General features: G+C 34.8%; 1 protein-coding gene across 3 annotated transcripts in view; it reads right to left on the bottom strand.

The window, feature by feature from the left end:
* LOC122627492 (alpha-2A adrenergic receptor) overlaps positions 1–27,095 on the bottom strand; it is a 67,087-nt gene extending 39,992 nt beyond the window's left edge. For 2 of the 3 annotated variants that reach the window (XM_043808615.1, XM_043808614.1), the window contains exon 1: positions 21,703–22,311. In XM_043808615.1, coding sequence (XP_043664550.1) covers positions 21,703–22,195 — 493 coding nt within the window. In that variant the 5' untranslated portion in view covers positions 22,196–22,311. Of the gene's footprint in view, positions 1–21,702; positions 22,312–26,663 lie in introns of those variants that run through there. The other variant, XM_043808616.1, reaches the window with a different exon arrangement.
* Between the last annotated feature and the right edge of the window lie 119 nt (positions 27,096–27,214).

The raw sequence follows: 27,214 nt of genomic DNA, 5'->3' as shown, positions 1-27,214 counted from the left end.
AACATGCCTGCAACATTTTGACTGAATCGACTTGATACAACGATACTTTGCGAAATGTTTGAGCTCGTCTTTATTGAGACTACATTTTGCGGGAGGAAATTGAGTGAAAGAAAGAAAGAAAAAGAGAAGAAAGAAGAGGAATTGAACGGATGTTCTTTTAAAAATGGAAAACCCGATGGACGTCGACTAGAAAATGTCAAAACGCTGCGTTCGAGAAGATAAAGCGCGTCAGCTGCAACGTACGTTCCTTGCAATGAGATGCAAGAAGAGAAACATATATATATATATATATATATATATATATATATATATATATAGATGCATATGTACATATGTAGATGTACAGTATGGATACTTTATGATGCCACGAATGGGAATCGAGAAAAAGATGGACTAGAATGGAGAATGGAACTTCGAAATATCTCGGAAAGGGATGGTAACGTTATTAACTATTTGTACCGACAAAAATTTTATTTGCATCGTCATCTTAAATATCGTCGAAGGAAACGTTGCAAGAAGAAGAATAAAAAAGCGTTCAATCGTTCCACTATATTCATCTTTACGAAAACTAATGTTTTGTTGAGAGAAGAGGTCTTTTCTCATTGGCTGTGACGACAAGTTGCCAAATGACGGGCTTGAGAACTAGAAGGTAACGCTCTGAGCATATGTCTCCATCCTTCGTTCTCTCTCTCTCTCTCTCTCTCTCTCTCTCTCTCTCTCTCCTTCTCTCATCACACACATACATACATATATACATGCACACAAACATTCTCTCTCTCTCTCTCTCTCTCTCTCTCTCTCTCTCTCTGTAGCTATGTCTCTCCTTCCAATATACCGTCACAACACTTCGTAGAACTTGCTGCGAATTCCCGAAAGCTTCGGGACGTTGTTCCTCTCGATAAGGACCAAGTTACTGTTTAACGATAACATTAACAGAATATTCCTATACAGAGAAAAGTTATTGTTTTGACGCAATTATATGCGAACGGTGTGTTAATATCGATACCCAGATATTAACGTGTTTTACTCCTTCCGAACTTTCCATACACCGTTACTTCAGAATAATCTCAACTAAACAATTAAACGTCAAATCGTATTCGAAACAATACGATTATCGATTAATCCGTATATACACATTATATTACCTTTAGAAATGATTTAATGGGATATTATAAAAGATATTGTATTATCGAAGTTATATCTTTATTAGAAAATATTTTATAACGATATGTCTTTAAGTGATCGATTTAAAAAATTTATTGGAGGTGTGTGTATATTTACGAGATTATATATCTTCGACGACATCGACGATATCGATTCTATTATGACGATAATATCGAAGTACGTAGATAAAAAGAGGATATTTTTCTCTTGAAAATGCTTTTGGTTGGGTGTGTCTACGACTTTCCGTTCTTTAGATCTACTCTACAAAATATTGCCATTCATAATTCGCACACACCTGTGCCTCGTAGTAAACGTAGTAAGTATAGTAAAAAAAATTGTTTACTACACCGTCCGTCGTCTAATCGAGCACGTGTATTTCCACACAGTAATATGTAGTATATATAGGTCACTGTGTCACTACTCGTTCATTCTTATTTTAAGAAACTATATAGGTCAATAGGTCAACGTAAGCATCTGTTATTTACATTGAAATATCTTCGGAACCGTAAAAATCACAAACAAAAACCATTTCAAATTATAAATATTGATCTGTCCTTTTAACAAATCAAATCAATAACAATTATTTAACGATTTGTTGCGTATGCAATTTTTATAACGGATTTTTTCAGTTTTAATTAACGCTATCAAAAATAAAACGGATATTTCTTCATCTCCTCACACGTACGCATATCGATTCGTTATAAACAATATTTTTACAAATAATTTGTAATAAACAATTTTTTTTCTAAATTTTATCCAAACTAACATTAGAAAGACAAGCAATTCTCCAGTTTCTGATTATGTAATTAACGATTATGTAACAATTTGATCGAAATAAGTTTTATAAATTTCAATTATATAATCTCTATATAGACTTATATACGTTTAGTTTAAATATCATATATCGACTACTTTATTGATCATAAAAATGGTCGACATTAAGAAATGATATTTGCGTCAAAAAATTTCTATGATTTGATTACAATACGGAAAGTATCAATAAATTTCGAAGATTATTCCTAGAATGGCAAATTTGTTTGACGTATCACGCTTTAGTACATCGTTCTAGTAAATAACGTCCATTAGTCAACCATGGAATTTATAGATCGCACCGAAGACAATGGAACCGATCTTCTGAGATAAACAGCTGCCATACGTACACACGCACATGCATACACACACACACACACACACATATGTATACACATACACACGCACATGCGAGCGCGCGCACAAATGCACTCCTTCCTTTCTCGAGAAACGCTATTTCTATTACGCTAACATAGGCACTTAGTACTCCAATTAAACATCAATTAGATGAATCTCATTCTAATGCTAAACGAATCTTGCCAATTCAAACGTAACTCTATCACTATTATCTTCACTTTTTATTTCAATCGTTTCCGAATAAACGAAATTTGGAATTTTCTTTTCTTCTTTTTTTTCCCTTTTTTTTTCTTAGGTTCGATAAATGTATCAAGTATTTAATAAGTATGCAAAAAAAATATTTTCATATCATATCTATATAAAATATATATATATATATATCTGATAAGCAATAGAAAAATATTGAACTATGTGAAAGATGATTCAAGAGATTTTTCCCGCGCCAAAAAAAAAAACTTGATCGCTATTATCTTCACTTTTTGTGCTAATCGTATCCGAATAAATAAAATATTGATTTTTTTCTTTTCAGGATCGATTAACCTATCAAGTATTTAATAATTTTATAAAAAGATATTTTATATCATATCTATATAAAAAAAATATATATATATATCTGTTAGGCAATATAAAAATATTGAACTACGTGAAAGATAATCTACCCAATCCAAAGGAAACTCGACCGTTATTATCTTTACTTTTTCTTTCAATCGTTTCCTTCATTTCGTGGATAAACGAAATCTTCAATTTTCTCTCTTTTCAAAAACGATTAACTTATCAAGTAATAATATTTAATAATTTTGCAAAAAAAAAAAAAAGGAAAAATATATACGTTACATCGTAGCAATATAAAGAAAAAAATGTGTTATATCTGTAAATAAAAAGAGAAAAAAAGATATTGAACTATATAAAAGATGATCGTAAGAGAATTTCCTTACTCACTCTATCCAGTTTCATTCTCAAGAGGAAAATTTTTCCTTTGGATCTAGAAAAGGAAAAAAGGAAAAAAAGAGGAGAAAGGAAAAGAAAAGAATAAAGAGGAAGAAGGAGAAAAAAGGAGAAAGCACGACGAAAAACTGAGTGGTACGGTGACGTTTCATAAAGAGGGATGATCGATTTAAAGGTTTCGACGATGTCGTACGAGATTCATCTCGCCGACGGCAAAGAATTTTGACGAGAGCTAAAACTCTCACACGTTTATCTTCTCTCCGAAAATAGATCCCGAAGAAAACGCTTGCTTTCGTTTTGCAAAAGAACGAAATTTCTTCAAACAGCTTCTTACTCTCTATCTTTAAGCATCGACTTTCTTATACGCGCCGAAAGCGTAAATGGAAGAAAAGTTCTTTCTCTGATTCTCTCTTGCGCTCGCGAGAACGAACGAAGATTTTATTTTATTATATTTTCTACGTCGCAAATATCGCCGTAGAAAATTCTCTCAGGTTTGAGTAGCGCTTCTTTCTTTCTTTCTTTCTTTCTTTCTTTCTTTCTTTCTTTCTTCCTTTCATTCATTCTTTCTTTCTTTCCTTCGAAAGAGTGAACTTCCTATAGCCAAAGCTGTAAAAATAGAGGATAGATGGTATTTCTTTCGTTCTTCGTTTTTCTCTTTTCTATTTTCTTTTTTTTTTTTTTTTTTATTCTTATCGAACATTAACCCTTTATGGAAAAAAGTAGAAAATAGTCGCATCGGGTAGGTTGTATAATGAGTTGCTCGTTATAATCGTTTACGATTTTTTCTTCTTTTTCGTCTTCTTTTCGACGTTTGTATTAAAAAGAAAATTTTTTAAAATGCACTCGAAGAAAGAAAGATCTTTATTACGTTCAAAAGTTTTGAAATATATATATATATATGTATGTATATATATGTATGTATGTATGTATATATATAGGTTTTATATATGATCGACATAATTCCAAACGTTCCTTTACTATACAAGTATTCGACTTGAAATGTTTCGCGAACTTCAACTCACCTCCAATATCCAACGAAACAATGCATAATGTAAAAGTCGCAATAGAATTTTACTCGGAGTGGTTTCTCTGCCACTTGTATGTTTTCTCTCACGTAGGAAGTCTCAACAAATAATAGCTCTCATGTCCGACTGGTAACCAAATAACATAGAATCCTATCGCGAAAGGCTCCTATCCGAAATAACATTTTATTGTATAACAAAAAAAAAATAACAAAAGAAAAAGATAAACAAACGAAAGAAAAAAAAATTATATAGACGGAGCAAAGAAAAAGAAGAAGTAGAAAAGAAAATTTATTTCCCTTTAAAGGATCTACTTGAAAATTTGGTCTATGTTTTCTAAATATATATATATATATATATATATATATATATATATATATATATTATTTTCTCGAAGAGAGAGATCTTATCGTGGGTTGAAAAATAGAAGAAAATGTTCTTTCTAAGCTCTTTTCTTTTTTTCTTTTTTGTTCATTCCTTTTGAAATTATGAACCACGATTATGAAAATACAAGAGAAAGTAGAAAATTTGAAGGATTCTTCAAAACAGAATTATATTCTCTCATGCAACGAAATATTACAGTGAACACGTACGAAGTAAGGTAGCTATTTTCAAGTTGTTCTAGCGTTTCTCTCTGTCTCCCTTTTTCACCAAAATTCCGAGGAAACACGTTCACCATTTGCCTAGTCGACCGTCCGTTAAGTAGGATAATAGTGTGCTAGTAAAACTATACTTCCCAAGAGACCACTTTACCAAAGGCGAAAACTTTTCGGTTCTATTGGACGAAGCTACCATCTCTCTCTCTCTCTCCCTCTCTTTCTCTCTCTCTCTCTCTCTCTCTCTCTTTCTCTCTCTCTCTCTCTCTTATCAAGGAAAGAAAATTTAGTATGCAACTTCTTACCAGCGGGTGTGTACGAGTTACCGTATAAAAAAATTTATCTTTCTTTTCGACGAATTGATAGCCGATCAAATTATTCGAAAGATGACGATCGATGCATTAATGAATAATTATCAAACTGTCCTTGTTTTAATTTCATCCTATTATTAAATATTACAATGATTTATATCTATGCATTTTATCGGACTTTTGTACTTACTTACTAAATCGTCCCGGTTTACTATTTTTATCCTTATATCACTGTCTGCTTATCTATCCTTTGATCTAAAAAAAATGTCATTCCACGGATTCCCTTGTAAATGAAGTAAAATTTTGCTGTAAACTTTTTTACTCGGGACATTATAAAGCTCGATTAAAAAAAGTCGCAACGTAGCCGATGAAAAAAGTAACGGTAAACTGGAGAAACATTTGTTTCTTTTCTCTACGAAGTATTACCATGACAATTAATCACCTCGTAGGATTTTGATATCACCTAGAATTTTCTTTTTTTTGTTTCTTTTTTCGTTACTTTTTTCGTTTTTCTGTTTCTTTTTCTTTTTTTTTTTTTTTACGTTCTCCTTTTCCTTTTCCTGTCATTGTTTTTGTCATTCTTGTTTTATTAGGTTACAGTAGAATTGTAATCGCTCTCAATAGGACATATTAAAGCCAGCTTAAAGGCAAGGTATTAAGTTGAGCAGTTAATAACTCTATTTGTATTTATCTTTGGTAATATACGATATCGTTGAAATATATCCATTAATTCTAGTTAGTTAAACGCAAGCCGATATTGCCGTTCCCCTTTTTTATTTTTATTATTTTCTTTTTTTTCCTTTTTCCATCTTGTATTAAATTTATCAAAGAGAGATAACAGACGGACAGATTATTTATTTATTTATTTATTTATTTATTTATTTATTTAATTACTTATTTATTTATTTTTTGCTTTCGGTCTCGTGTTTCTTCTTTCGAAGAGTAACGTAGTAATATATTTTTCTATTCTTTACTGTCAACTTAAAAGATCTATTCAAATAAAAAGAGTGCGAACAATACTCGGGAGAAAAGGATAAAACGAAAAAGTATTTTCCTGCGTGGTGACAGCTTGCTCAGGATATCGACTTCTTGAAAGATCGGAAGGCTCTTTACTTTGACAAGAGGTCTTTTATTTCGGAATGCAATGACAATATTGAATCATAGCGTTTCTCAAAGCGAATGGCGTAATATGAATTTAAGAATAAATAAATAAAATTTATTCGCACGTAAATATTATATATATATATATGTGTATATATGTATGTATATAGCACTAATCGTAAAGTAACTGAAAGGAAATATATTCGTTATAAAATATAGAATATATAATGTAATCAAACTATTACTGGGTATTTATCAATGAATTTAACTGACAAACGTTTAACTCACAATTAAAATACATTACTGAATTGAAAATGGACATTAAATTTGCAGCTTCTTTCGGTTCTTTCATTAGAAAATAATGGAATACACAATAGCCTGCAGTCCGGTAAACGGAAACTCCAAATAGCCTCGTTGGTGTTTCAGGAACAATAAGCTGGTTTACCCCTATTAACGGCGGACTATATTTGTCCTGCGATATAACATGAATATAACGCAGATGCATCAATAATAATTATACATATTTTTCGAACAAATATATATATATATACACACACACACACACGCACGCACGCACGCACACGCATAGGCATAATATTTCGTTTACGGAGAAAAAAAAGGAGAAAGAGAAAATAAATAAATAAAAAAAATAAAACTGTCTACAAAATTCAATTCAAACGCGGTGGAACAATTTAATATCGAATACAGAATGACGTGATAGAAATATTTTCTAAATGTTTATGAAAAACTAATAAACGCAATTGCAACAACGTAAATACATTTCTTTTTTTTTTTTTTGACTGAGACCAGAATGGAAATATGCCAGGAATACTATTTAAACAATGCGTTTACCAATGGCACAGACAGAAACGTAACGTATTTTACCGCTTCGATAACGAGACTCTTGATTGAATTTTCTCCATCGACTATTGGATTTAACAGCTTCTGTTTCGTGAATGGACGAAATTGGATACTAAACGTGGAAACACCTATCGTTAATAAGAGAAGAAACCGATATCTGATTTATCGAATAATACCACCTTTCCTATAGACTTCTCTATGTATAGATCCTCATAGAGAAAATATTTGTGGTAAAGTTTAACTGAGACACAAAAAAACTTTGAAGAAAAATTAAATGAATTATGCGAAAACTTCCGTTTCCTTCCTTCGTTCAACTGTCGAACTGCTTCACCTTGTAAAACTTTTCGCTTTTATTACCTCTTTTAACTCTATAGATGGATAGCATAGAGCGAAGGTAAAAGTTCTTCTTTTTTCTCTTTTTCTTTTCTTTTTTTTTCCCCCGAAGAAATATAAGACCCAAGTCGACCGGATAATGGACAACTCTAAGAGAAAAATAATCACATTTGGAGTTATAGAAAATTGAAAGATGGAATTGAATCAACTTCGTTCCATTCCTACGATTTCCTTTTTTAAAAAAACTTAAGAGAATTTATGATTTGTAATTATTCGTAAACAAAGGATTATTCTTATCATTCTGTAATTTATTATGCATCGCTAACGAGAATTCTCTCTCTCTCTCTCTCTCTCTCTCTCTCTCTCTCTCTCTCTCTCTCTCTCTCTCTCTCTCTTTTTCTCTTTCTCTCTCATCGTCGTCATTCATACAACTATAATGTATTACATACTCGTTACACCACAGATGGAAACCTCAAACCGACGCGACCGGTCACTCTAATGCAGAGTTGAAATGAACGATCGTTTGTCCTGAGAAAATGGCTCCTACCGAAGTAGTTAGTTACGGTATACGTCATACTCGTGCAGTAGTAACACAATGCATTAATCAGCCGATAACGGAGAAGCTAGATCAGCTAAATTCTCACGCGACGGTGCTGAACCTAACAGGCTCTCCTACTACGTATTATTCTCCGTTACACTATTAGCTTAACCTTTGATAGGATAGAAAACCAAATGTTATCATTAACAAATAAATATATGCATATTCAAAAATAACGATTCTTCGAAACTATTCTTGAAATATATTCAAATAACATTTATATTGGATTTAGATATTCACGAAACAGCGATATAATATTCTAAATTTTAAATACATATTCATGCGGCCAAGTAAAACGATCCTTATCATAATCCAGAGTAATTAATCGTTTAGAATAGTGATCATTAAAAAACTTTTGTAATTATCTGATGCATGCAAAACATTCGTTAAGCAGTCCATAAACTTACTTATGACTTTCTTTATCACTGACTTAAGTTACAAGTAATTAGTATTAATACCAGATATGTCTATTCAACAATTGTTGTATTCTCTCTCTCTCTTTCTCTCTCTCTCCCTCTCTGATGCACACGTGTACTAACACGAACGAATACGCACACGCACGAATACGCTCACGCACGCTGTCATTAGTATAGGCTATATTGGTTCAAAAGGTAGGGAAGGGTCGTCAGGATGAAACGTCGGATACAGGACAACGTACTGTCATGTCGATGTATTCTGTTGTCATATGGATCTGTCCTTATCATCGTTCGTCTCGTACGCGTTCACGACAGCTCGACGTACGTTATTTCAACGTGCATTATCGATACGCTGTTATCGCATCTATCGACGCTTCTTTAACGAGTGTTCATCCTTTTCTTCCGCGAGATAATGCGATATCTGACATATGACGCATGTATTATCGTCGTTCATAAAGTTAACTTAAACTCATTAATAACAAATTTTTCATCAATTTCTTTCTTTCTTTCTTTCTCTTTCTTTTCTTATTTTTTTCTTTTTCTTTTTTTTTTTCTTTTTTTACTTTTTCCTTCTGTTTTTCTTTTTTTTTTCTTTTTCATCAACTCGATCACGGACAATTTAGATTAACGCGATTACATATTCTTTCTATCTATCGAATCTTCTAATATCTTTGAACACGTTCGATATGATAGAATATAATAATTCAATGTAATATTCGCATAAATGCTATCTCCTTTCTATCGGTTTATAAGAATATGAGAAGCAAAAAGGAAAAAGAAAAAAAAGAAAAAAAGGAAAGGAAAATATTAAAGAGAGAAAGATCACAAAGAAAGAAGGAGGAAGGGCTTTGCACCGTAGCGAAAGGAGCAGACGCAGAGCACACCCTTCGTACTATGTATCCCAATATATTTTATATACGTCAGCAGGATTGCATTTAAAGTACATTAACTCTTCATAGCCCATATCCGATTCAGAGGAAGACTCATACAAGCTCGTAAAATCTTATAACTTTTTTTTTCTTTTTTCTTTCTTTCTTTCTTTCTTTTTTTTTTCTTTTTCTTTTTCTTTTTTATTATTTTTTTTTTTTTTTTGAAGATGCTCGAAGACGCGGCGGTCGAAGTACTTGCGAGTAACGGGACGATATTAAAATGAGAACGAGAATATTAGAAGGTTTAGAGAGAGCGAGAGAGAGATAGCACTACCAAGAAATCCTATCTTATAGAGAAAACTCTCTCTAGAGCAGCGTTTCTCAACTTATGGGCCACGGCCCCATAAGTTGGAAACCGTTAAATTTTTAATGTTTGACTATAAACGATAGCTGCTTTAAAATCTTTACGTTAGTAGCATTTTAGCAGAAAACGATTGTTTTCTGAAAAATATTCATATAATTCTTTTAGAATGTTTGTTATTACGAGTTGACAGAAAAAAAGATTTGAAATAACACATACAGTTACTTCGTGTTTAAGAGATTTAAAAAAAATTGAAAAAAAGAAATGTTATATCATAAAACGCATTTGAATCATGTTACGAGCTAATGCATTGTGTGCCGCGGAACGGCAGAAAAAAAAGAAAAAGGAGAAAAAAAAGAAAAAAGATTGAGAAACCCTGCTCTAGAGCGAATGTTGAGTTTCTCGGAAAAATTATGCATGAATGAGCAACGAGTGTTGAACGTCGCGCCAAGTTTTCCTTCTTTCCAGTCGATTATATTGAAACGGAGAATTCACTGTGACATCGAAGAAAGAAATTTATTCGAGATGTGAGAAATCTTCTTCTGAAATATGTAAATCGTCAAAATAGATCGATTTTGATTGTAAAGCTATTTTCAATTTATTTTTTGTGTGCCTCTGCGTCCGTGTGCTTTTACGCACGGTGTGTGTGTGTGTGTGTATATATGTGTGTATCATACGCGTGTACAATTTTAATATAATACAATTAAAATTTTGTAAAGTTATAATCCATTTCACGTGTTTTATATTCGTATATATATTCACATCATTTCTGTTGAATACGTGGGAAAGAGCATGAATAATGTAACGCGTGAATATGATTTAGCTATCGGCTACGTTATAGGTACTACTATTTTAGGGAATAAACTGTAATCTGTCAAATTTCCTCTCCGAGCTACACGTACGATCGCGTGTCCGTAAATTATCTCCGTTATGAAAATCAGTTTTTCCAGTATATCTGTATGGAAAAAAAAAAGAAAAGAAAAAAAAAAGAATGATAAGAAGAGAAGAGAAAAAAAGTCATCCGAAAGTTATTTTCCTCTCTTGTTAACGACGATAAGTTTCAAATTTCAATGCGTTATCGGAAATTATATTCAATTAATGACACTTGATATCTTAAAGCGTAAATGTGTATGTGTGTATGTGTGTGTGTGTGTGTGTGTGTATAATATATTTCTCATATTGTTCCGTTCGAATTTATTTTTCGAAAAAGTGACTCGAGTGGGAATAGGAGTGGGAAAAATATTTTACGATTTTATTAAAATAACGAAAGTGTTCCGTATATGAATATTCATAGCCATTCGGTATGTTCGATATTCTATGTAGCTATCTAGACTGTAACACAGAGAATACAATATCCCTATAATCAAATTCAATCCTTTAAGAATCCATAGTCTCTCTGCTCGATCGATCCCTATTAAAACTAAGTATCTAAACTCGTGTATATCAAAAAAGGAAGAGCAAAGATGGAAAAGAAAAAGAAGAAGAAGAAGAAGAAGCAGAGAAAGGGAAAAAAAGAAGAAGAAGAAGCAGAAAAATAAGAGTAAGAAGGAATAGGAGAATGTAATGGTGAATTCTTGCGAAATTCCATCTTCGAAATCGTCGTTGATTATCGTACGTAATCGATACAACGTATAGAACATCTAATAGCGAGTTACCGATATCTGGTTTACTACGGAATGCGGTATTGCACCCAATAGGCTATCCGCAAGAACCAACCCCCTAATTAAACGGCCGATTATCGCTCCGCGATCGACTAACGATATTCTATTGTCACATTGATTAACTTTCCAGCGGAAGACATGCGGAGACAAATCCCGTGTTTTTTTTTATTATTGTCATTATCTCTTCGTTATTTCTCATACTTCTTTCCTCCCTCTCCTCCTTCTCCTTTGTCTTCTTCTTCTTCTTCTTTCTCTTTTCTCCTTTTATTTATATATTCTTTTTATTTATTTTTTTTTTTCAATTTTTTCTTTTTTTAATTCTCTCTTTTTTTCTCACGGAAATGTTCATATAACGAGGAAACTTTGCTCCGTTGCGCTATGTGACATCCAGGAAATGTAAAAAGCTTTTTGAGTAGCCTCCTGAAGCTTTTTCCAGAGACTATCTACGTCAATCGCTTTTCGATCGAAGTTCACTCAACTGGAAGATCCTCGAAAACTTTTAAAATGTCTGTAATGGGCATAGTTATAAGGATAAAGCCGATGTAACGATCATAATCGAATAATCGTTCTTCGGTCGAACATCGGTCTCACCGAAGGAAATTACAAATTCGATGTTACTACTAGTGCTAAGCTAGTGGAATCGACTAGTACTGCGAAGGTCGATGGTAATCATTGTCGATGGGAATAGTTGGCACGATTACTACCACGGAGCTCTAAGCTAGATGAAGATTAGAGACATTCGCAATACTTGTCTGTCATGTAACTAAGAAATCATGATTCGACGATACGAATTGAATCATTATTATTATTATGCAAGATTTTGTTGTATTATGAAAAAAAAAAACAAACAAACAAACAAAAACGAATATTTCTAATATCCAAAGTATAGACTTCGAGGTATCGATTTTAATAAAATAGGATTATGCGAGATGCTATTACTTGGCAATAGAGAAAGGTCAGGTTCATTAAATCGTTGACAGGTAAGACATTGATGAGCTTTCGTGTACTAGCTATTCGCTTTAGATCGTGTGCGATGTTTGTTAGCCCAGTTGCTAGCCTCAGATTTACAATTAACCGTTCGTACGCATGTAGGAATACTTCGAACTCGGGATTGAAACTAGAGTTTGACTAGGGTATACACACACAGACGGTAAAGACGACAGGGGCCAAGTCTATCATAGCAATTTAATTCTGATTCCGCTCTTCGACGTACCCATATATGATCTTAAAGGGATAACCATATCAGATTAGCAAACTTCCTTTGATAGATCACGATACGATTTATATAAATCTATATATATAATATATATATAAATACGATTCTATGTATCGTGATCTATCAAAGGAAGTCTGTGTGTGTATGTGTGTGTACCATACATATGTAAATGCATTCGTTAAAACATATCTGACAATCCGATTTTCCCTTGAAAGGAAAATTTTTTCATATGGGATTAAGGTGAGAAATATATTAAAGGAAATGAAAGAGGATGAAAATTATAGAACAAATTCGAAGAAGGTAGACTAATTTACGTTCTACGAAACTCTTCCCATTTTCTCGAACTCTCGTATTACGGTGTAAGTGCACGAGAATTTTGCAATCTAACTTTCAACCAAAAAAAAAAAAAACGAAATAGAAGAAAAAGCACGGCACTTCTTCTTTTTCTTTTTCTTCTTCTTCTTCTTCTTCTCTTCTTCCTCCTCTCTTTTCATTTTCTTTTTTCTCCTTTCCCTTTTTCTTTTTTTTTGAATTTATTTTTCCTTTTTTTTAAATTTTATTTCCCTTTTTTTCTTTCCCTTTCCTTTCTTTTTCTTCCTTTTTTTCTTCCTCCTCGCAGAACTATGGAGAAACGTCGGCCTGTCTCTGGAACGCATGATAAGGGTCGAACCTACTTCGAATAGAACATTCTCTATCCTTTTCTCGCTTAGATAACGAGAATTTCTTGTGAAAGAAGGTACCGTTCGATCGGTGACTGTTCTGCTCTTGACAATTACAGTCTCTCTCACTCTCTCTTTGCCTCGTCCTCCTCCACTTCCTCTCTCCCCCTTCTCTTCGGCACCGAGTCACGGGATGATGACAAGATTTATAAGAAAAAAAATGAAAAAAGAAAGAGAAAAAAAATTGATTTCCTTCTTTTTCTTTAGAAAAAAAAGGAAAACAAATTACTTCGTGAACGAGGGAGCAAAATTTGAAAACGACGAAAAGAAAGAAAAATAAAAAGAGAGGGAGAAAAGAGAGAGAGAGAGAGAGAGAGAGAGAGAGAGAGGGAGACGAATAAATAAAAAAAAAAGTTACGAGTCCAAAAAGAAAGATTATGAAGTAAATCGACGACAATAGTTTTTCCATGCTGATCCTTTCGACATCGGCCACGTACCGAAGGAGACACGTGGGGCGCGTCACGTATCATACATATGTCGCCTCTAAGAGAACAGAAACGAGTGTCCTCGAAAGGGAAAAACGAGATGGAAAGGGGTGGGATTTCGTTTAAGAATAAGGGAGCATCTTTGTTCGTCGAGCTACTAGCACCCCTTACTATTTTTCCGAGTCGATTCCGATGTCTCTTACGAACAAGTCCGATCACTTTTACGTTTATGCGATGGTTGAAGACTAGCCGAAACGATTGTGCTCGATTTACAATGAAATCGTTTCTCAAAGACTGATCCATTATTCATGGGGAACGTTTCTTAAGGCGACAAAAGGATGTCGATCTCCTTTCATGCCTCGTAAAACAGCTTATCACGCGAAAAAGGCCCGACGAACCACCGACGAGTTTTCTTTAACAAAATGGTGTAATCTACCATAACCATTGCCAGTGTACCAAACAAACTGACCACACGCTAGGAAAGACTTTGCTCGCGAATTTAAATTTGCGACCTCGTTAAAAATATTCTAAACTTACCTCCCTCTCTCCATCCCTCTCTTTCACCTTTCCTTTCATCCCTTCCTCTTTCCTTCTCACTACTGGTATACATATACCTTACGTGTTTAATTACATGTATCCTTTATTTGTAAAATATACTGAAATCATAGCCACAGTGCCATAAATCATATCATAAATTCATACACCAAAAGATCTTAGAAAACTCGATAAGGTAACTAAGTAAATAGTGGTAACACGTAGCGAAGATATAAGAGAAATTTCCACTATACCCATTCGTATAACGTTACCGTTGCATTTATAGCGATACGTCCATTAGACCACTTTTATAGTCAACCGTAACGAGTAAATAACTTTTAGTAGGTATGCGGTTTGTATTATATGCGTTCAAACGAATACTCTTACAAGTAATTTTCTTCATTGTTCGGCCGTACTAAACGTTAAATTTTGATCAACGTTGCTTCGATATTGTTAAATATTAAGAATATTAAGCGTTAATCTTGCTCTAAACTTTAATATCGATATAACATTTACTACGTATGCTCGAAAGATTCGAGGATTTAATTGATTTCTTAGAGGGTCTGAGAGTAAATTTAAAAATTCAAAAAACCGATATCCCTTAGGTTTCTTTTAGAAAGGAAAAAAGTGTACGAGAGGAAATAAAAAAGAGAAAGAGAGGAGAAGAAGATAAAAAAAAAACAAAAAAAGGAAAAGGAAAAGAAAAAAAAAACGAAAACCAAAAGATAAGCAGAAAGAAGGAAAAGGAACGATGATAGAATTTTAATCGTCGATCGTTCCCGTGAGAATGTCCTCTTGTTTAAAAATGGATCGAATCGAATCGAATCGAATCAAGGAAAGAAAAATAAAGGGAGACAAGTTAGTAAAACAAATAGTAGAATCTTGAAGAACCGAGATTGATGGGCCATCCTTTCTTTGGCTTCGGACTTGTAAAAATTGGTGAGCTATCCCACAGACATTTGGATGAATAACATGAAAGAAAATTCACGGCTAACTTAAGTGGCCAATTTGTAGTGAGACCTTTGCGATTTCTTACCTCTGCAGTTTTTCATTCCATCTATCTCTCCTCTCTGCTTTCTGCTTTCAAAGTGTAAGGATATCTTAACAATGTCGATTGCCAGTGAAATTGCATTCTCTATTCTTGACTGATAAAAATTGCATTGATAACGGACGATGAATAAAAATGTAGTACCTACCACCCACGCTATGTACTAACGATGAATGAAACAAAAGGTATAACAACAAATTGGACTTATTCTCTTTATTTATCATATTTAGTTGCATTGAGCTCGAACCATTTGTTATATTTCATTTTAACGAACGCCATCACAGTGATATGTATGAACTCGTATTATCCACGAGCGTGCATTTATTATTTTCAAGGAGTTTTCGCATATCATCCATATTTAAATACGATATCATCTCATTTTGTACACGCACCCTTTCCTAGAAACCATTAAAGGTATCGCGTTCACGCTAATCTTAATTCGCCCACACGATTTAACGTCATTACCTTGTTCGTTCTAGCTTTCGTGCTAATAATTCGCGCTCGTCTCGCGTTACCTTCGTATGCTCTTTTTCTCTCTCTCTCTCTCTCTCTCTCTCTCTCTCTCTCTCTCTCTCTTTCTCACACACTCTTTCCTGACGTCAGAGACTAGAAAAATAAAAGAAGGAAGGAGAGAGAGAGAGAGAAAGAAAGAGAGAAGAAAAAAGAAAAAAAGCGAGTAGCTTCCGAGAGTCCACACAATTTTGCAACAATCGCATTACCATCGCGACAATGTTAGCCGAGCAATCTAGTCGCCATCATTCGAGGGCAGCTTGATTGATACGCCTAAAAAGTAGGCGTTAATCGATAAATCGACAACCATTAACACTAATGTGCTCTCCGTTCTGTTATTATCGAACATTACAGAGAGAAGGAGAAAGAAAAATAGAGAAAGAGAAAGAGCGTGCATGACAAAGGGTTCGTCGAACTTACTTCCTCCTTTTTCTCTTTCTTTCCCGAATTTATGAACATTTTACAAGCATTAAATCAATCGTACGAAAGAGGACCGAAAATAGAAGTGAATTTGGACTTTGCCGAGCGAAAATGAAAAGAACGATATATGGTCGAAAACATTTTGACATTTGTCAGAGACGAACTCGTAACGATTTCGAGCGTGAAATTAATGAAACACGTTACCGCAATGACGCCAATGAAAAAGAAAAAGAGAGCGAGAGAGCGAAAGAGAGAGAAAGAGAAAGAGAGAAAAATGGCAGGTTTCGACGAGCGTTAATTTTTAATTAGCAACCCGAATGACTTCGAATAGCTACCGATATATTTAAAACATCACGAACAGCAGCAACAACGAGCATATTCACTCTTCGTTATCGCACTCAAATTCCCCGGAACGCGCTATCGAGTCCTGATAATAATTACATTCTCCGAATTTTAAACGAACCGTGCTAATAAATAAACGTTAAAGCGACAAATGCGATAGGCGCATTGACGTTAATGCGAGCGATTTTTTTTCCTCGGATGGATCTTCAAAACCGTAGATCGTCACGAATCGTAACCTTTCTTTCTTTTTATATATATATATATATATTTTTTTTTCTTTTTTCTTCCTTCCTTCTTCTTCCTTCATCCTTCTCCTTAATTGACGAAGCAAGAACGACTGGATTAAATCGATCGAATTAAATAAAAAATAACGAAACCCATGTATGTTCTTAACCAAAAGAATAATGATTTTCGATTAACATAAAGGATAAGCGAATCTCTATGTTCGTCTAACGAGTGAATCATTGAAAAAAAAAAATATACAAGAAAAAAGAAACAACGAAAAAGAAAAGAAAAAAAAAAGGAACATAGCTTTTGTCGATAAATGGAGGCTCTTTTTCAGACTTCCCTAGGAAAGGACATTAATTCGGGATAAGGTTGGTGCAACGTAGACGGCTGTCTGGCATTTTTCAAAAATGTCGAGAAAGCGCCTTCGTGCATTCCCGTCTAAGCAAAAACGAAAGCAACCCAGAACGAAAAGCAAATTTGATAAACAGGCTAGTCGGCGTCGTCTCGTTGCCGGACATGTTGCTGGTGACGTTATGCCAGCCGCAAAGGCTGAATATCCATCGGGATGACATGTGATTCGTCCTCTTATACATGTTACTTTACATGGCTAATACTAGTTTATTTGTTAAAACGTTAAAACCGAAAGACGTTCGAAATTATTTCTAGCTTTAGCCATGAAATACATTTCTTGCTTAACCGTAAAGAAATAATCTCGTACATAGTTGTCCTTAGTTTATTCTCGAATATGAAGGATAAAGTATGAATTAATAAATTTTATTCATTTACTTTTAAACGAGGAGAGAAAAATTGACAACACAAAAAATTGTTCGAATTAACCGGTACGGTTATCGATCGATCTGCATATTCAAAGAAAAAAGAAAAAAAAAAAAAGAAAAAGAAAAAAAGGAAGAAAGAAGGAAAAGGAAAAAAAAACAATTATCTGATTGCTGATATTTATTTAGACCGTTTAGACGAATACACTCTGTTTTGTTATCTGACAATTTTGTACATCTCTCTTTTCCAACACGATTGTGCAAATAGAAGAATTGTGAAGAACCTCTCATAAAATCTCTTGACTTTTACGTCGCTCCCGTATAAGCGCTGTACTGTTTCGACAGTGCTATGCCGAGCAAAACGCTTCATTGCCACGGACACTTGTTGTATCGAGAGTCTCGAGTGCACCAGTCGGTGCACTCTCCATACACCCTTCATCCGCAACCCCCATTAATCATGCGAGATCACTGAGAAGATCGAGAACGATACCATTTTTTTATAACGAATTTTTCTTCACACATCGACAACGCATTTCGAAAATTAAATATTCGCGCAATTCGCGTTTGGATCTTTTTCTTTTTTCTTTTCTTTTTCTTCTTTTATTCTTTCTTGCAAAATTTTCAAGAGAAAATTAATACGTGTAATTTAAATAAAAATTACGCTACGTTATATAAGATATATCCTCTTTAAAGGCTTACCAGTGTGTTATGCACGAAGGATTCTTACTAACGACGTTAGCCAAGCAAGTAGGTCTGCATTGCGTGAGCAAGCTTTACCAACTATTTGTGTTTCCTGTTCGATGAAACAACCGAGAAGAGGAAAATGAGACACGCACGTCTCATGAATCGACTGACGAATGTTATTCCATGGAAAAGAAAAATGGGCCGTAGAAAATGAAAAATGAAAAAGTTTCTAAGACTCGACAAGAAAGAGAGAGAGAGAGAGAGAAAGAGAGAAAGAGAAAGAAAGAGAGAAGAATCATACGTCTGCATTTCTTAGCATGCAGCGCATAAAGAAGCACGTGAGATACGATGTTATCGTTGAATAATGTAGCAACGGTAAATATTGTTCCCTGAAGTCATACCAAACGTAAGAAAGAGAAAGAAAAGTCTAAAGCAACAGAAACGTTCCTTCTTTTTTCTTTTTTCTCTTTCTGTTTCTTTATTTCTTTTGCTGACGACTACTCGTCGTTTTCTTTATTTTCTTTCATTTCCACATACTTATATAATAATTACCATTGTTTTTTCCTCCCCCCATTTTTTTATTCGTCATATTTTTTTATTCGTAATATAAATCAAGATCGTCAAGAGAGAAAAGAAAAAAAAAAAGGCACAAGAAAAAAACTCAATAAAAAGGAAAGAACAAAGGAGGATGTTTATTCATTCAAATATCTAAAGATAAAATTGCGGAACGAACCGAACGATTATTGAGTATATCGATAGGAGAAAATTTGATAGACATTGGAACGATAGACATTAACGAGAGTGGACAACTAATAAAACCGAGGACATAGTATAACAAATCGATGGAAATTAACATCGAACGGAAACGTTTCAGGAAGGAGGAGTAATATTCGTTGCTTTTTATCGATCGCTTTTGTTATCTATAGGGGCCATTTCATCGGAACGAATACCCGGAGTTGATCCTTCCAGTATCGAAGAGATTACACAAACGGTAACTAACAAAACGTTAATCCTTCTCCATCGATAGAGACTAACGAATCGAAGAGAGACTTTTTATTTTCCATTTGGGTTTATTCCCCAAATCCCAAAGTTTATCCGTTTATTCGTCGGTTAATAATCTTTTGATTTTCACTAAACTTAATCGATGTCCAAGCCTGAGCGACACTCAGAGGGTGTCGAGAACGGACGATGGCTCTTCAAGTTCAGTACTTAGAGAAGGATAAAGAGAGAGAGAGAGATAAGAAGAGGGAGAATAAGAAAAGAGAAAAAAAAAGAGAGAGAGAGAGAGAAATAGAAAGAGAAAAATAAAATAAATCTCCGAGCCAAGCTGAATGCGCATCATTTGACATTGATATGCCTGGGTCCTGATCAATCACTTGAACTTTAAGAAAGAAAAAGTTTCCCTGAATCTTTGTAAAGGATAAACTACATCGTGCCTCTCTCAAAACAAATTGCAAGAAAATCCTTTCGAATTCTACTGGCAAGTGCCCCATTCTAAACGTGAAATCGTGTGCGTCTAAATGGCCTACCTTAAGATAATGAAACACGATAACAAGAACATAACGTTTCTCGAATAAAATCGATAAATATAAAATTCAAAATTTTTAGAGACGATTCGCGCGCGCGCGTGTGTGTGTGTGTGTGTGTGTGTGTCTTCATTACGCATAAAAAGAATGACACGATGAATTTCTAATAAAGAAGATTTTGCGATATTTCACAGAAAAGATCCATGTTCTTTTCGATTATCTTAATTACTTATATGTAACGAATATCCAGACAATGATATCGCAGGAATATTCGAGAGATTGTTTTTCTATGGAAATAATAATGGAATGAATATTTTCGATTAATTATAAATATCGGATTTCTTCTCTAACTGTTAAATTTCAATTCGACTGAACGTAATAACAAAGAAACGAACGAAATTTTATCGTAGGTCGAATAGGATAGAGTACCACTCGAAGGAATCTACTCGACTGCTTCTTATTGCTTCTCGAAAGTGAACTCTCCAGTCCAAAAGGAAGTAAATTCGACGCTCTTCGTCGATTCGAGGATGCGAACCCGCATTAATTCTCGTTAGCTTACGTAAAAGCCGAAGAGTCCTTCGAGATTCCAATCTCAACGATATTTTGCACGTTATTTGACCGTTTACGAGTTGAGTTAGCCCTTTTTTATTTCTTCCTCTTCCTCTTCCTCTTTTTCTCTCTCTCTCTCTCTCTCTTTTCGTTCGGTAAATCTTGATTGGAACATTCGAGGACAAGAGACAATCTCGGTACAAAGGAAATACGAATTCGGCTATGCATCACGCGAAAAAAAGTTCGTCGTCCATTATTGGAAAATGCATCAAGTTGATGAAGATTTCAATGGCTCACCATAAAGTTTATAGCTCGACCACGACCAAGGATTTCAATTGGACTCTCTATTAGCTATCACTTATAGTCTACGATCATCCTGGTATTTCTTTTCTTTTTTCATTTTCTTTTTTTTTTCTACTTTTCACCGACATCTATACTAGAGGATGGTCGTAGTAAATGTCCAAAAACCTTCGATCTTCGTGCTTTATCTTCGTTCAGTTCGTTCAGACGATCCTCGAGATGTATAGCGAATCGGGAAAAGCGTTTAAAAGGGAAAGACCGTCAGTGGAACCTGGCAAATAAATCCGGCACGCTTTTCAATCTTGCGCACAACGTACTGCTGATATACAGCTACCGTTCTACCAGTAGAATACCGTGTTTCCCATTACTTATAATCTAACGCGAATTGAATGCACCAAGCGTTGCTTTCGGTTGCGCCATAAAGATTAATGACCAAGTGAAAAACGAGACACGAGGAGTTATCCTCCTCGTCTTATGCACGCATACATACCCCATAGAATTGTTTCGAGACTAGAGAAAAAGAGAAAAATATATGAGAACGATCATATTTCGTATGAGACATTAATTAGGAATAATCCGGAACGTCAAACCGAGCGAAGCGTCGTGTCAATAAATAATTGACATGTCCGATCCGATCAAATGTGAATAATTATGTCTAACTACGACGGATGGGACAGGGGTATTACATCTTGCCGAATATTTAAACAGTTTCTCTCTCTCTCTCTCTCTCTCTCTCTCTCTCTCTCTCTCTCTCTCTCTCTCTGTCTCTCTCTCTCCATAATAGACGCAACTCGTATAAATTCCCCATGGGCTACGTCATTTCCTCGATTAATATAGATAATGTTAAAAACAGGGCTAATCTATGATCATTATTAATGCAACGTCGTTAGTAGAGCATGATGTTATCGAATAGTATTATATATCGTCGTATGTGATGGAATAATTGCCGATAAAAAATTAAAAAGTCGATTAGTGTTTCACGTCTATTAACGGTAGGAGATTCAATCTCCTTCGAAGTCTTACCTCGAACGAGAGTGAGAATGCCCAGAGGCATCACCAAGATGGCGACCATGAGATCGGTTATGGCGAGACTCATCAGAAAATAATTTGTAACGTTCTGGAGTTTCCTCTCCCAGGCGATGGCAAGGCAGACCAAAATATTTCCCGCGGCCGTGCCCACGACGAGAACCAGTGCTAGCATCGCCCACCAATTGTTCAGTCCCTCGTTGTCTACGTCGGTGCGCGCACCACCTCCAGCAGCTCCACCTCCTCCTCCACCTCCTGCAGCTGCTACTACTCCTCCTACACCGGTACCGTCGTCCTCGAGAACGATCTTCAGCTCGTAATCACTCTCGTTCAATATTCTTCTCACGACCGATCGCACTGTCTCACCACCATCGAACTCGACGTCTATCAGCGACGACATGTTCTCCACTTCGACAGACTCCAGGAAGAAGCCCTCGTAAGGTTCAACTCGTTCAAGCTCGATCATTGGTATCATCGATGCCGGAGTCATCGCTCAAGGACGCCAGTTTCAACACGATTCTTCAATGACACGACACTCTTTTCTCTTTCACTCTTTCTTCCTCTCTCTCTCTCTCTCTCTCTCTCTCTCTCTCTCTCTCTCTCTCTCTCTCTTTCTCTCTATCTATCTCTATCTCTTTATCTCTCTTACTCTCTCTTTCTCTTTCCTTCTAACTCTGCCTCTCCTTTTTCTTCTCCTTCTTCTTCTTCTTCTTCTGCTTCTTCTCCTTCTCTTAAGAGATCAACGCACTCAGAAATATTCGCCTTCTATCAAAACTTGGCTCCTTTCTAAGAAGACACCAACAAAACAGCAACGACGCCCTTCACGACGAACTTTTAACGAACTCGGTAAGATGATATTGTTCCAAAAGCTCCGCCCTCGTCTTTGCCATTCCAACGCATCCTAATCCTTTCATAATTCGTTCGATCAATCGTTACGCCGCTGAAATTGCAATTCAAATGTTTCACTCGTTTCCCTACTTTTTCTTTATTCTTCTTCTTCTTCTTCTTCTTCTTCTTTTTTGATTCTTTTTTTCCTTCCTTTTTTCTTTTCTTTCTTTTTTTTTCAGATTTCGATTTTTCTCTCCCCTTTATCTCTTTTCTTTCCTTCCTTTTCATTTGTTCAATTTTATATACGCGAAAAAACGTGCCGACGCTCCGAGCGACCGTTAGCTTCACAGTAACACACTAACAACAGCAACGCGTAGCACGACTATGAAAAATATCGCTAACCCCCTCCCTCCCCCTTCTGTTACCCCTTTCTTCTTCTGAATTTTATTTCATCCCGTTCTTTTCACGATGGAACACGATATTTACTTTTTTCTTTCTCTTTTCTTCTATTTTTTTCTCTCTTTTTTTTTTTTTTTTTTGCTTTTTTACCCTCCCTGCGGTTACGAAAAAATGCCGGGCGGTAACGAGACCGCTGCAACCGGATAAAACGAAACATTTTCGCTAAGAGATATTACCTTCTGCGTGCTTTGAAAATATCCGAAAAGCGTGTCGAAATCGACGTTTCGACGAAGGGAAAAGCCTACGATCGGATTTTAACCGCCATTTCAAAATTCGATATACGTAATTTAAAACTTGAAATGGAATGAAAAATTTTCGATTATCCCAAAAGGAATCGTGAGATAATAAAAATGTTTGATCGAACGATATTTCGTTCCTTAATTAATTTTCTTAATCATTTTTTTGTAACTTTAACTTTTAGGAATAATATATGTATTTTATGCGCTTCATTATACTCTATTATATTTTGGTTTACAATATTTTAGAATATTTATCTTGGCTGATACGTTATATATGAAAATAACGAGTTTTCTCGTGATAATACCAAGTTTAGAATATATATATATATATATATATATATATATATATGCTATTTTATAATAATTCGTTGAATAGAACATTCAAGGAACAAGCTACCCTTAAATTCGTAACAAGTGCACTTTATTGCAAGAACATTTGTATTCTAATTGCGATATTAAGAAAATATCGAAGCTTGAAACAATAATAACTTTATGACCACGTTGTTACGTTATCACGGAACCAAACGAAACAAGAGAAGACAAAACGAAAATAAAAGAAAAAAGAAAAAAAAAATAAAAGAACGGCTTTCGTCGGTAGAATTTCTAATCGGTATACGCACTAATCCAGGAACAAATCTCGTTCTACATTTATACGCGTCCTCGAGGTATCGATATCGGACATAAAGGAATTATGGATAAATTGTATCGGCCGAATTCACGTTATTTCGTTCGAATTGCCATAGATCACTACGAGGACGAAAGATCTATACGTAATATTTTTTCCTGTCCTGCATCGACGTAACCTGTTGAATCAAATCGATCGTGCTTTTATCGCACGACTGACTTATCACAATGATCGCTGAAAACATTGATATGACATATGATCAGGACAGGTATGAAAAAAAAAGGGAAAAAGAAAAAAAAAGTAGAAAAAAAAAAGAGAAAGAGAAATAAAATTGAGATATGGAAATTGAAGAGAAGGGAGAGAAAAAAAAACACGCCCACGCGCGAGATAAAGAAAGATAGAAATTAATTTTTTAAACGTTTACGCGGGACGATTCGAGGAAAAAGAGAAAAAGAAAGAGAAAGAACAAAAAATTGTAATAAAAGGTAACAGCAACGTTACAGGATGAAAGAAATACGGGAAATTACGAAATTACGGGAAATGCAATAACGTCAAATGACATCAGTCAAATTTACGAATTTGCAATCGGAAAATTTAACCGACTAGACAACCTGCGGAATACTGTTTTGTATGCAAATATCAAGGCTCGTATCGGGTATCGATCGCGCATCAGAAAATTACCTGAGCTCGTACGCACGTGAAATGCAGTACCCTTCGAATAAACAAGGGATATTATATATAGGCTCGACGGTATGTTCTTGTGTTGTAGTTGTATTGCTAATGAAAAAAGAAAGATAGAGAGAAAGGAAGAAAAAAGAAACAGAGGGAAAAACACGAAAAAAATATAAAAAAAAGAACAAAATATCAAGAATCGAAAGGAACGAATAGAAGTATCGAATTTATGTTAATTAAGTTCTTTTTTTTTTTCTTTCAGTTCGTTTGTAAAATATTTTTACAGTTTTATACCATCGAACGTATTCAATGAATTGAAAAGGCAAACGTTAATCATCTGAAATTAAATAGTTCGTTTTGTTCTTTACGATATTATAGTATGTTAAAAAAGAAAAAAAGAGAAAAAAGAAAAAACTGTTAAATAACCGATGTCTAATTTTCAAGATAAATCAATTCGTCTCTCGTTGAACGATCTACGAAAAAACCGTGGTCAATTAGAAATAAGAGAAATACAATGTAACTGTATTTGGTATATTACGTGTATTGTTGGTCGAACGAAAAAGAGAGAGAGAGAGAGAGAGAGAGAGAGAGAGAGAGAGAGAGAGAGAGACACTAACGAAGAAGATACCAAAAAGTTGAATGTTCGCGTAGGCGAACACGATATTTGTTTTTACAATGCTACAAACTGGAGCAAAAGGCAAAAACGTTGGACTTGTTCGTGGTTCGTATCAAGTATTATATACATGAAATAAATTTCCTCTGTCTCTCTCTCTCTCTCTCTCTCTTTCTTTTTCTGCTGTGTAAGGTTTATCAAGCTGCGAAATTGTAGTAGCCGATAACGCATGTTAAATTAAAACGTTCAATGTTCGCGCGTTATTAATGTCTCTCGCATGTTGTGCTAACATAGTATGTATAGCCACTTTCGAATAATTAGAACGGTAGAAACATATATTACGAGAAAATAGACGATTAGTTCGTGTTACGTATATAGTTAACGTCTGACTTGGCAATGGCCCATTACTACTTACAAGTTTCGATTCTTAAAAAAAACACCGCAAGACAGTCTTTTAATTTCATTTTTTTAAAGGGAGACGATTCTTTGTTTATTTTCTTGTTTATTTTCTTTTTCTCTACTTGCTCCTTCTTATTCTTCCTCTTTCTCTAAAATTCTATACAATAATTACCAACATTTTCAACTCTCTTGTCGATTTCACCGAAAGATAGATCTTGGAAATTGGTAAAACAACTTGAAATATGTAAATGAACGCAGTTAGAGTAAGTTTTCTCGTGGCACACAAGCCTCGAGAAAAATATAAAAAACTTTTAAATTCACCGTAGGAAACTTTGTTTCCTTCGACGATCCGATATCTCACGCCAATAATTAACATTCTCAATGCAGATTGATCCGAACTTTTCTCAACTTTTTTCTTTCGTCTATCTCCCTTTCTTTTCTTTTTCTCTTTCTTCTTTTTTGTTTATCTTCTTTTCTTTTCTCTTTCTTTTCTCTTCAATCGAAACAACGCGAGAAAGCGTTGAGATACCACAAAACTTATATACGTATGTAAATACGAAATTTTTTTCTTTTTTCTTTTTTTCATAATTGCTTATTTAAAAGAGAATAATGAAATATCATAATTCGTTTCACGAGATCTAACAAAAAGAATACATCAAATACTTATTTCCAATTAATCAGCGTCCAATCGATCATTCAACTACACGAGTATCGAAGTCACGAATACGTTGAAAAAATATTTAGCATGGATCTTTCGGTGGAAAAGTTTTAATTCGATGTCGGCAGCCCTTTCCAACCTTTCGATTTACCGATCGATATAACTCGGTAACGAAAGAATTATCATCAATCATCGCGTACTAAACGAGAAAGATTTGTCCGAGCCGTTGCTTGCTTCTGATATTTTGAAAATTCATTTGTAAAATCTACGAACATCGTCCCCCTGACCTAATCCCTCTCAACCCTCTAGCCCGAAAATCTTTCTTTTTTTTTCTCTCTTCGAAAAAAAAAAAAGAAAAAATAAAAAAGAGAGAAAGAAAGAAGAAATAAATAAATAAGGAAACGATCGCTCGGCGAACGTCGGAACGTTGAAGAAAAAAAAAAAAAGAAGTAAAAGAAATCGTACTTTCACCGTGATCGAAGCAATCAGAAAGTAAAGCAAGGATCGATCGCCACCTCGTTGGTATCCGGCGAACGATCCTCCGCAAGTATTTCCAAGTTCCTTCGAGACGACATATAGATGATACATGTGTGCCGGTAGTGCGCGCGTTCGCGCGCACTGATCGACCTGTCTCTCCTTGAAGAATTGTGCTTAAGATAAAGAATGTTAAAGAAAATAAATAAATAAATATCAATTAGATCGATATTATTGAAACCCTTTCGTCTTTCTCAGTTTAATCTCACCCTGTCTATCAATCGAACAAACAATTTCAATGAATTTTTCACGAACAAAATGTTTCAACATTTACGAATCGAATTATAATAATTAACGCGACGATCGACACCGAAGAAACGACGACGACGACAACGACGACGACGATCCACTCCTGATGTCTTATCGCGGACTACTAGCCCACTGGCCCTCATTCCTTCCCCTATCCTTCCTTTCAATCCCACCCCTAACGTTCTCTCACCACCACCAGCACCACCACCACCAGCACCACCACCACCACCACT

This window comes from Vespula pensylvanica, chromosome 3 (assembly GCF_014466175.1).
Source record: "Vespula pensylvanica isolate Volc-1 chromosome 3, ASM1446617v1, whole genome shotgun sequence".
Lineage (NCBI taxonomy): Eukaryota > Metazoa > Arthropoda > Insecta > Hymenoptera > Vespidae > Vespula > Vespula pensylvanica.
This window is presented reverse-complemented; position numbering and strand designations above follow the sequence as displayed.